Raw genomic sequence first — 12,750 nt, 5'->3', positions numbered from 1 at the left:
GAAACAGGGAGGAACCTGTATAAGGGAGAAAAATACATAATTTAAAAGGGTATCATTTCAAGTTCCTAATGATGAGAAGTCCGAATCACTGGAGGTAAGGTTTTTTTTTTGGAAAAACAGTAATGCATGAATTCTGAAAATTAGGACAACTGGCACCCTTGGCTGAGGTTGCCCAGCAACGTGGTCATGGGGGGTGGGGCGGGGGGGGGGGGGGGGGGGGGGGGGGGGGGCTTAACATCCCTGTGCTCATAAGGTCTTTGACCGATCAACAGCAGCGGTTAACGTGCCCACTTCCTGCACTGGCCGTCCGAAGGGTTAATGAGGGAGCTGCGTTTCTCGGAGAGCTCAGCGAAGCCCTGACAATGGTCCAATAGGGTTTCCACAGCTCTCAGACACTGCCTGGAACAGCACAAGAGGAATTCATTTCCCACAGCCAACACACTCTGGCCATTGTTCAGCAGAGCCTGCTTAGCGCTCAGAATATGCGCCCTTTATTGAAATGCCACGGCGAAAGAACGCATCTTATTACCCTCGCATTACCATTGAATTTGGCTCCGTCCGTCCGTCTGTCTGTCTGTCTGTATCACATAGTTGACAATATACCATCTGTAGCTGAGGTTGAATCACATGGGTGAGAGCCTTGCACGAAGATCTAAGTACACCATTGCTTCAGTCAGATCACCTTGAAAATAGTGGCCTTGCCCTTCTGACAATATATTGTCACTAATTAAACATTTTTATATTTCAATATACTCTGGTCATTATTATTACTGTTTGCGGCACATGCATTTACAGCTTTCTAAATTGTCCATATTACTACACTAAACACTGTTAATTTCAGAATGCCTTGAGGATAAAAAAGATGTCAAAGGCAAAATAGTATGAAAGGATTTCAGTATGAGATGCTAATTTTAATGAGATTAATGATATTTGGCCACCACTGGAAAAATGATTATTTGAGATTCCCTGATTCGGACAGGCTGCATAATTCTGACTGAAATTTTTAAACGAATGGGATGAGTTACACTCCCTATGCAAAATAACTGCTGACTGTATCCCTTTCAGGAAAAGAGAGAATGATGCTCTCAGATTAAATAACTCTCCAGAGGGAAAACATACCCTGTGTGTACATTCATAACACGTGCCTCTTAGACAATACATATCTATTTCCAATCTTATGATTCTCTCATCCTCTACCCTTTGAGGGGCACAGATTGATTTCTGATAGAGTCTCCCCTCGTCTGCCAAACAAATGCAATCAGTGGTAGAATTTGCAGGGCATGACCATAAGAAAAACAAAATCATCTCATTAAAAGATAGGCACTGCCACTAGATGCAAAATGGCCGTAGAAAATTGTAAAATGGCAACATAAACCTATTTTCCAACTGGACTGGGCTTAGACTGTATAGAATGTAAACCTGTCTCTCTTTCATCATGTAAAAGAAAGTATTTGCTTGTATAACTTATTAAGAGCTTGATGAGCATAAGTATCAAGAAATAGAAATTTAACTGTGGATCTGAATGACTGGTTCATTGCCTCAACTTCTATTACCGTAATTAGGTTTTCCCGCATACTGGTCAAATAACAATAAACAAAAAAAGTTTAGGTGAAGTCTTACATTTAGGAATAGGTTAAAGTGTACATTCTATGCGGCAGTTGCTATATTCATGGAGTTCACCAGCATCTTGAATCACTTTTTGCGAGTTTAAATTGATATAGAAATAAATATGTATGCCCCCCCAAATGGATTGCAACATAATGTGGCAATTTGCTGTATTACATTAATGACTCTTAAAAAATTGCTAATTGTATGGGAATATATATGCATGGAGTATTGAGAATGAAGAAGCTACTATTTTTTGTTATTTTATGGGGTTCAAATTCATTTGTGGCCATTTTAAATGATGCCAATATCCACTTGAACTCTTGAATCTTTATAAAAGCAGTATCCCATGGCTACTTGTCTTGACAAAGGACAACTTATAGCAGGGTTTTCTTCGTGAGAAACGTTCTCTTTCTTAATAAAAACGAATTATCTTTGTTCCATCATCACAATTTCCCCCCACCATAGAATCAATCATTTCAGGGATAGCTGGTATCCAAAGTCCTTTTGTGTCTTGCGTTCTGTCTGTGTCAGTTCTTCCTGCCAATAGCATTATCACCCACCATAAAATCTCATTAAAATCTGGTGCTCCGAGCCACAGTGACAACTCTTCCCAGTGATTCCTTGACAACTGGCCTGGAAGGCCATTGCTCCCCATGCGAGTGTTAGCCCTGAAGTAGGACAATCAGACAGGACTAGCATGTTTAATGTCATAGTCATACCTTTTGAATAGGACATCATTATTGGATACCTGCTCAAGTTCCTCTTTGACACGCGGACGACATTCCACACATCCATTTCAGCTACCATTTCATACCAAACAGTTAATAAGGCAACACAAACTTGCTCTCATTCGGGGGTGGATTCACTGAAGGATGACATTTCCTTTGTGACAGAGCAGAAATTCAATAAAAAACATTCACAATGGAACCTGCTGTATTAGTTTTGTAGCCGTTTTCCCCTCATAGAGATACTGTCTTTTTCTACATTTTCTACATTCTGCAAATACACAATGGGTAGTTTTATGACAAATTCATGAAAGCCTGCACTAATTGCTATTAACAAAGAATTAAACTCATTTGGAAACACAAAAAATCGTGTAGTCGTGTTTTTAACAATTGCAGCTAAATTTGTCATGAGATATAAATAAATAAATAAATAAATAACTAAATAAATAGAAAAATCCAGAGACCAGAAGAAAGGAAATTCTGGACAATAGTTTTGCTCTCATAACAAACTGAAAAAAAAGCATTTTCCTTGTGATTGCATTCTTCACTTGAGTGCTTTCCTAAGGTGAGCAATGTTATGTCCATTTAATATAGACTCATACAATAGTATGTCCTGAACTGACACTTCTTTGCCAGAATTGAGGTTTTCTTGTGCATACAGTGTCCACCCTTGTACACCTGCCCTCTCCCATTCTCAGGATGTCCATTTGTCCTTTTTGGTGTCGAGATTGTGGGACATGATGTTTTATTCAAGCATTCCTATTTACAGTATTAACTCTATGCTAGTTGTGATCAGCAACGATTGTTTTGGTTGGCTATAATGAGTTTATTAAATTGGTTATTTTCTGAAGTGATTGTGGTCACAGATGCACAAGAATCCAGGCAACCTAAGTACACACTGTAGTGTGCATAGTTCATTCTTTGTGAATCCACCCCCATCAGTATATGTTTATATTCATATGAACAAAAAGCAGCTACATGAGCATGTTGTCATCCACACAGTGAGGTTTGATGCATACACAGAAGCAATTGTCACAGGATTAACTGAGGTTCACCACCATCTAATACAGTACATGAAATTGTAATATGATTTTTAAAGGAGCGGTGTTTTCGACTGCACCATGAAAGCCCAACTGGCAAGGCGTGACGACTTCCTATATAAAGTATATGCTGCTTTCACACCAGGGACAAAAATAAGTTTAACAGTATGCATGACTAAATCGAGTTATTCTAGACATGAGGTATCACAATTGTTTTTCCATCACAGCTAAAAATAACCATCTCTATGTGTTATATCTTGCTACTAGGTAAACACAAATGTAAACAACAAGGAGGAGAGCCATTTGGTTTCTCCTTCTCCAACTTTTCAGACATTAACTAAATGAAAGTACGAAAGAAACTGAGAACATATATTCAGTAATGATAGTTTTTAAAGTTAAAAGTACACGCGAATGTTAATAATAAGTTAATGTTATCAGCTTTGATTAATACGCTAGCTAGTTACGATGCTACAAAACGGGTACTGCTGACCCAACATCATCTTCAAGCCATAGTCTACAGGTTGAAAAATGTAGTCAACTGGACGTTTAATCTGTTAGCAAACCATTAGTTCTGTGCTAAATATTTACATAGCTGTTGTGGATGTTCTCCATATCAAAGCCTTCTTCCCTAACTGGCTATACTCTTTCACATTCTCATCATACAGTAGCTGGTGAGCCTCAACAATGACAATAAACCCTTGGTCCTCCATTTTGCAAGTGAATTTCACCTAAATATTAGCCTCATATCACTGCCAGTGATGAATTTACACCTATGTTACACAATCAGCCTTCCTTCTCTCATGGAGAACAATGATACCCAGGTTAATGTTGTCATCATGCCATTCAGTAAAGCAGAACATTTGTCCGTGGTGTAAACCCAGCTTTACGCCTTGTTACAGCTAAGCTTCCCTTTGTAACCTGATCTTTCTGTTTCCATGCTTTGTGGAGAATCATGAGTCATAAACAAGTCCCAACTGAATATTATCAGATAAAACCTCTTTTACATTGCAAGGCTTGTGATGGCCTAATCAGATATGCTAATTTATAGCTATGGGTGCATACATTAAATAATTCTAAAGGCTAACATTCAACAAGCATTCATGTCGGGTAGCAGACTAAATTGGAGCAAATGCAAACATGCTAATTATCGTACACTTTGATTTAATTAAATAAACTGAACAACAAAGACAAACAAAATGCTGTATATGTACACAAGGGTAATTGTGTCCTTTCTAAATTCCTGCTATAAAATAATCAGATGCAGTGATTACCATATGAAGCCACTGAGAGTTTCTTTCTACGATATGCATAGTATTTGTTTATTTACATTGTCTGTTCACTTCCATTACATATCTGAAAAAAGAAACATTTAAAAATATTACTGAGGCTATGACTGTGTTTATTCCTATTCACTATGCATCTTGTGTAAAGTGCATTTTTAAACTGCACAATATTACATGCTACCGTGTGTATAATTATAAAATAGAAAAAGTGTGAAGTTTATGGTTGGAGCTGAGGGAATGGAATAAGATTTGGTGATTGCATATCGGTTGCAGATAGATATAATTTCTATGCTAAATTACTTTTGTAATTTAGAATAGAGTTGCCTGAAGTTCTTATTGGGGATGATCTCAAGGCAGTGCTCGAAGAACTACAAGTCCATTACAAGCAACATTAGCATATACTGTAAATCCTGATAGGTGATAGCATATCAGTCCATGATAAGTTCTGGCACAAACCTGGCACGTTGCACCATGTGACAATTGCTCCCGGTCTGTACACATGCATTCTACAGACATCGACAGTTACAGCAAACACACAGACATCACCAATACACCGAAGGCAGAAAGTCTTTACCAGGTGGTAAACAGGGGTCGTCACAGTAAAATGTATAGGCTTTTTATAGGATGGCGACAGGATGACACATGGGATGGACGGTGGGTGGAAAAAGGAGGGAAACTTATTAGAAATGAGAGAATGAGTAGTATCAGGATCATGATAATTAACTGACGTGGGGCAGGCGTATGCGGATCCTATCAGGGTTGAATGACCTGTGGGAAATGTTTCTCCCTGCAGCATCACAAATTCAGGCATGGGTAAACATTCCTGATCTACGGTTTCCCATCAGATCGACATTATATTCTTTTGAAAATGCATGTGATAAGGCCTTAATGCTTAACATTTTCAATGAAATGAAATGTCAATGAAACGTGGTACACACATGTTGTGATAACAACTTGTAATGATCCACATACAGAGTATGTATGTCAAAGTAAATACTCTCATGCTGCACATTTTCTGTGAAAATGGCATGAATTATCAGCATAATCACACAAAAACAGTGTCGTGGAAGTTTTTCCTCAAAGACATATTTAAAAGCTTTTCCCCAGAATTACTCATGCAGAAGAAATGGAAATCAAATGGCAAGATCATTTCCTAATGTCACTCTAATCAGGTGTGAGTAGATGCCTTTAAAAAACACTGAACTGGCTGCACAACTTTTTTTTGGATCTCGTCCATTCTCAGATTACGGCTGACTGAAACTGAATGCAACAGGACCCGATAGCTCTCAGAAAAAGGAACAGCCTATCTGTCTCTGACACTAAAGGTCCTATCAGTAACACAGCCAATCGGCTGTCTGCTATGGTAGGGGCCCCACACATAGTTAGAGGGTGACATTCCAGATAAACTGTCAGCCTGAAATCAACAAGCTCTGAAATTCCTCTGGCTTCCTGAATCATTTATTTTATGTCTGCAGACATCAGACTTGGTATAAATATGTCTTTGAAATAGCTTAGCTCTTCAGCTGCCAGTGAAATTTGAAACAACAGCAGACCCCTGAAAATGAGCATCTTGCAAACCTAAATGGATTTGTTCTGAATATTGGTGAAAACAGATGTTTCGTTCAGAACCAAAATAACACTACCCAGATTTAATTCATTACTTTGAGTTCCACATTTCTATGGGATTAACACTATAGTATCTCCTAACATCAGTCATGGAAAACAAAGCACAGGTAAAGGAAGCTCCTGAGAGGAAACTAAGAACTGTCAAAACAAATGAGAAATCCGTAACAAGGCCTACCGGTTAGCCCCTTGTAGTCCATCAGGTCGAAGACGATGACAGCGACTGCTGACCAGGTGATTACGAGGGCAAGGACCAGGATCCATGCCATGGGCGAGCTGAATGTGCTGTACAGGTCATCGGTCATGGTCTTCTTTGACATCCTGACCATGTGACCGACGTCCCCATTCTTGCTGTCAATGAGAGTGGTCGTCGTCGTCGACGATCGCACTGCAGGCAGATGCAACGGCAAATAAAGTCAGACATGCCACAAAGTTAAGAGGGAATGTTCCGGACTATTTTTTGTTTTCACGCTTGCACAGTTCCTGTCATCTCCAGTGTTGACTTGTCAGTTCAAGTGACCTGATCTTGACATTGCTATGGTAGATTAATACTAATGAGGTTTCATGAATCCAATACAAGGTGGGGGTACAGTGACTTATTTGAAGTTTGAACCAATCAAAATGTTTTGCTTTCCACAGCAAAACACAATGATTGATTCAAATCAGGGAATCACTGGTATCTCATACAGTAGTAGCTCCTCCCATTTTCAGGAAACACCGCTCTTTCATCACTAGTTGATTCCATTCATGCCGCAGACAGTTTTATTGCTCTTCAATGTAGAGTCGTATTAATGGCAATTCTTTGGCATACAATATTTGAAATACTATGACCCTAATTTGAGGTTACAGTATATTTTCTTGCCCTGACAAAGAACATCTTGTGCACGGATGGTCTTGAATCCAGACATGGTGTCTGGGAGACTACCAATTACCTTCTACATGTACTTGTTTGGTAGGCGTTGTGCTACTACAAATGCTTCATTGTAGTTATTATGATTAAGGCTAAAGTCAAGAAGCAGTCAAGGCAAATATGCTGAAAATAACAGAAAACTGAAAAAAACCAGCAAAAATCTTAGAGTTTTAAAAAAGCAGGCTCAATGGTGTTTATCAAGAAGTGATAAACAGTGACTCAGTCTTTTTTTAAGTTTTTTACACATATGATTATTAAATTGGAATTATTTAAATTGGTGATATTTCATAATCGTAACTCTGCATCATTGCACTGCAGTTAAACGAATAAGAGAGTGACAGAAGTAAATGTAATTCAGAAAGGAGACATTCCTCTGAACTGTGTCTTTTGCACATTTGATCAAAACTTTTCTCTTACAGACTACATTTTTCACAGAAAGGCCATTTAACCAAGCGACTCGCAGTCGGGATGACTGATGAACTTCCACTGAGATGAGGTCACAAGATAGCTTTGTCTGCTGACCAGTGTATTGAGACTTCAGTGCAAAATGATGGCTGTTTTTTCCACCATCCCATAAAAAACACAACCATAACAACTGGCATATGGCAGACAGGGCAGCAGCTAGTCTCACACTGAAATATAGCTTTGCACTGGCAGTGCGCGAGGTGGGGGGAGGGCGGGGGCCCGAGACCAGCGCTGTCAGCTCAGCCCAGACCACCTGTTACCCCTCTTTACCCAGTCCCCCGGTGTCATCCCAGGGATTATAGATCCTCTCAAACTGCTGACTCAAGAAGCCCTCTCTGCACACGCCATATGCTTGCGCCGACTGCGCCCCATCAGACAATAAGTACAGAATAAACAATACGCTTTTCACATTTTAATTGTGCCTGTGAAGGTGTGTGTGTGTGTGTGTGTGTGTGTGAGCCTGCGTGTGTGCTTGTGCGTGTGTGTGTGCATACGTGTGTGTGCGTGTGTGTGTGTACTTCTGTTTAAAAAGTGGTCCAGAGTGAATTTAACATTTCAGAAGCACATGACTACAGCAGTATGGTCTGGCATTCTCCAGAAAGGAGGTAAGGAGGGCAAGAAGTGGAGAACATCACAAGCGCACACTGTGTTGTCATACCAGCATGCCTGTCCAATCAGAACAGTCCAGTGGAAAAATTATGCCAGTGCTTCCACCAACCACAGGTTAAGGCAGCTACCATTTAGACTCATGGCAGATATCCATGACCACAGATTGATTGTTTCATGAATTTAGATGCACCCTTTTAATCATTCAGTCAGCAAAAACAAACATCCACACAATATTCTCGCATCCTTTCCCAAGCCTTTTACAGTTTTAAATAGCTTTTTGCATGCTGGCTTTATACATTCACAGAATGTTATGAACATTAATCATTGTAAAGGGCTTAAAATCATTTTAGTAGCTATGGTCAACAAGAGCAAATCTTCACACTGTTTTATTGCGAGGTAGAGTAGCATCCACAAAACAGTGCATGTTTTCAAATGTACCGTTTTGTTATTTTTCTCCATTCGCTATTAGATTGAATTTAAATTGTGTTATTTAAACCTGAGCTCCTTTTGGTTATTTACAAAAATGCACAGCTTCATGTCCACCCTTGTGCGCATGTGGATGGAATACTAAGAATGAATTCAAGGTTTTATTATTATTTCTGAATGCATTCTTCATGCACTTGTGATAACTTAAAAGCGGTGCTCGTATCATAACCAAGCAAAAAAGCCGTTGAGCTGTAAGACTCAGTATTTTTAGGCACTGTCAATCTTGAAACTCTTACACAACGGCAGTGCTGTGTTGGCCATAATCATACTGCACTGCCACGCATTCAGCAACTGACATCCATGTGGAGAGTTTAGACTTCAAACACAAAATACAGTGACGCAAAGATCCAAACCTGATACAGTACCTTCAGTGATGGACTCTGTCATAGCAGAATGCAGAACTTTAGTCAAGCGTAATCCCTTTGCAAAAATAGATTTGGGCTATTGATAAAATGTGAAAAAAGAAAAAAAAAAGAAAAAACCCTGGGTTTCTCCTCGCTAATCTTGGCTGGAGCTGAGTGTTGTGCTGGCCCTGTGACTGCCAGTTCTTCCAAGACGACGCGACGACCCTATTTTTACCCAAAGAAGTCACTTGTTGCCAAGGCTTGAATGTTCAGATCCTCCAGAATCAAAATGGCCACGGAACACCTCACAGCATCCTGTTTCTTATCCCTGGTGGCAGGGGTTCTTGGAGAAAGAGGCCCGGGGCGGGGTGGGGGGGTGGGGTGTGCCGCAGGGAAACGGCTTATAATTCCATTCCCAAGGAGAGGGAAAAAGGCGACAGAGGAAAGCCGCCAGCGTAGGCAGCGGAAAGAGCAGATGAAGCCCGAAAATTTAGCTCCGGTGTTAGCGCAGCCTCTCATGGGCATAGGTCAGAAAGCTTGGAACCAGGGCTTCAAGGTTACCTTATCCATTACTGCTCAGCCCAGTTTATTCTTAGAGCTCCCCGGCACCAGCTGCATTCTGCTTCTCCTTTTTTGGCCAGGGGTGTGACCCGCCAGGGGACCTCGGCTGTCATCAATGGGGGGTGGGGGGTGTGGGGGTTGTGGGGGGGGGGGGTGGTGAAGGGGGATTGGCTGCCGGGGCTCACTACACACTTCTCTTCCACACACAGTTGAGTCCTTTGGCTCCACCGATACTGTTCCGCTCGGGTCCTCCCTGTGCCCGACTATGATTAGCCTTGTAAACATTGCGACGAAACGGGGAGAAGCAATCATGCCTTTATCGTATGCCAAGTCCTTTTTTTTCCTGATTTCATGCTCACAGAGGGATCAATTAAAAACTTCACAGTCTTTAAATGACAGTGGGGAAGGTCAGCTCGGTGGAAGCAGGTGAGCCCACCTCCGCTTGAGTGTCCTGACCTCAGCTGATTGAAGCACCTCTCCGCAACACGCCAATCTTAATCTTCAGAGCTCTGATGGAATAAGAGGGTGCCTACGTGCCTCTCTGGGGTCACCTCAACATTAATGCAGCTCATTTCAGAATTACCGCTCTAAGGAAATGCTGGAAGTCTGGAGCATTAAAACCTTTAGGCAAGCAGTCCAGCACAAAAAATAAATAAATAAAATAAAATGACAAACTATATAAATAAATAAATAAATAAATAAATAAACAAATAAATAAATAAATAAATAAATAAATAAATAAATAAATCTCGGCAACCTGGTCCCATGATTGACAGGTGTACCCGCTCCAAAAAAAAAAGTGACTTAAAAGCAATTATTTTCTTTCGCACTTCTGTACAGTCTACTTTCGCTGGCAAGTGTCAGTCAATGGCAAATTTACCAGTGGAAACAAAAACTAAAGTTGGTGATGAAACTGTAAGCAATCGCAAAAAAAAAAAAAAACAGGAACCGGCAATCAAACACAGTGAATGGAGCACAAGCACAGGAACTTGATATCTACACCAGCAGCAGCTGCCACAGGGGTGCTATGACACACTGACACTGCCATGCTTCACAAGGACATTGCTGGTGTGCAAAAGGGAAGATAATCTTGACGCTGCATCGTAAACATGGCAAACATCTCAGATCTTTACAGTGTTCTCAGTTTAGAGGGGAACTGAACCCAAACTGAACTATCGTTAACCCCGCCCACCTCACACACACACACCACAACTCTCCAACGTCCACACAATTAGTTCAAACTGCCCCCTCTTCTACAACGTCAGTGAAATAAACATTCGACTCAGGTCGGCCAAAAGTGCAAAACTGTATGTTTCCCATCTCAACTCAACTCAAACTTGAGAGTGAAAAACTTTTTTTGTGACCATACGACAAACTGCATCAGTTTTCAATGAAAAAGAACTCTCTTTTTGCATGCAAGACGGAACCTGACACATAAATACACATCATATTAATAAATAAATACATTCTTCATCCAAACAGCAACAATAGAGCCAAATATCCCTTACAAAGGGTCATTAAGAAAGAAAAGATACCATTATCTGTAGATCTGAAATTATCAAGCATTGAAAATCAGTATCACTATTTCTGGAGATAGTAAAAATTGAAATTACTGACCTGACATTTTCTGATGCATCGCTGATTATTCAATAATAGCTCCTTAGGAACAGGGCAAACGCATGTACTTGGTAAAGACCGGGCAATCCCTCTTCCTCGGATGTTTTGACTCTGTTCTCCGTTTGTTCCACAAGACCCATTGCTGTCCACTGTGAACTACCGGAGACTTAGCAGAACTGTGGACACCCGTGACTGATAAGGAAGACTGCGTCTGCACTTCTAATTTCAAAGAACTGCTGATGCAGCCATTAATACTTAAAGACAGCCGGTCTGCCGTGCAATATCCATTCACATTAAATGGGCGTAATGGGGAAAGGGGTCAAGACACGATGAAAGTATATTTGACTATAAGTGACTCAAAAAAAAAAAAAAAAAACATAAAGCCATTATACAGGTGCTTGGCGCTCCGAGATGCATTAACTGTGCTCCAACTGTGTTGTTGAGTTGTGCTGTGTCAGATGAACTCGTGATTCATCTTTACAATTTTAAGTGGCAATCTGGATGTGTGCTGCAACAAGCACACAAAAAAACTAGACAAATATTAGCGAACAAAAAAAAAGATAGAGAGTAAAACAAGGCATAAATCCACTGGAAAGGGTTTTTTTTTTTTTTTAACATGTATTGTATAAGTCAGGCCAGGGGAGCTACAGTATGAATTTGTTTTAAATTAACCTAGGCTATTCTAAGATACCCACAGTGGTATTGAGAAAATCAATGGATCCTGGATATCCCCATGAAAATATAATGCCCTGACAACATGAACTTTAAATGCTTTTTGTATTGCTATTCTATTCTGGTGCTGGATGTCTAGTTCGTGGAACAAGGACATTTTCTGAGGTAAACTGTATTTTTTTTTCTTTTTTTGCTCAACAGACTGTCCTGAGGAAGGTTCACACCCCTCTCCTCATTGTTTGCAGAAACCCACTGAAGCATGGAGACACACTTTCATCACAGACTACAGGCTTACTTACCTAATCGGGAATAAAGTGAGACGGAGTTTGAACACTCAATGAGCAACTACCTGTGCTCTGATTCGTTTCCTCAGAAGAGCTATAATTTATGCGAGGCAACACGACTGATGCACTGTATTCTCACCTATTTCAAAGGCTTCAACCCATTTTCACATTTCTCTTTAATCTGTAATCCTTTTTTTATAGAGTCGCTATTAAAGCCAGAGGACTATCGCATGTGACTCAACCGGAATTTCAATCAACAGTATTCCGGTCTACCAAAATATTAACATGTCATCACAGTTCAGTACAAAGTGCAGTTAATAGCAAAACATGAAGTGCTTTGGCATTTCGAAATCATTTGACAATGCGTCCCTTTTCTGCGACCAACCCAAAACACATCGCCATACTATGCATAATTATCAATTCCGAATACACAGGCATTTTTCATTTTAAACAGCCTAAATTGGTGACCTCATGAGAGAATTATGCGCACACAGAGTCCCAAAGGACACATGAACAAAGCCGT

At 40.3% G+C, this 12,750-nt stretch overlaps 1 protein-coding gene across 1 annotated transcript in view; it reads right to left on the bottom strand.

Annotated features, from left to right (window-relative positions):
* trdn (triadin) overlaps window positions 1-9,674 on the bottom strand; it is a 72,936-nt gene extending 63,262 nt beyond the window's left edge. The window contains exons 1-3 of the mRNA XM_035423023.1: window positions 9,115-9,674; window positions 6,458-6,667; window positions 5,231-5,269 (exon numbers count right to left, since the gene is read on the bottom strand). Of these exons, the coding sequence (XP_035278914.1) occupies window positions 5,231-5,269; window positions 6,458-6,667; window positions 9,115-9,136 (271 nt within the window). The 5' untranslated portion in view covers window positions 9,137-9,674. The remainder of the gene's footprint in view (window positions 1-5,230; window positions 5,270-6,457; window positions 6,668-9,114) is intronic.
* Between the last annotated feature and the right edge of the window lie 3,076 nt (window positions 9,675-12,750).

Source organism: Anguilla anguilla, chromosome 6, assembly GCF_013347855.1.
Source record: "Anguilla anguilla isolate fAngAng1 chromosome 6, fAngAng1.pri, whole genome shotgun sequence".
Taxonomy (NCBI): Eukaryota; Metazoa; Chordata; class Actinopteri; order Anguilliformes; family Anguillidae; genus Anguilla; species Anguilla anguilla.
The sequence above is the reverse complement of the archived record's forward strand: the minus strand, read 5'-3'. Positions and strand labels throughout refer to the sequence as shown.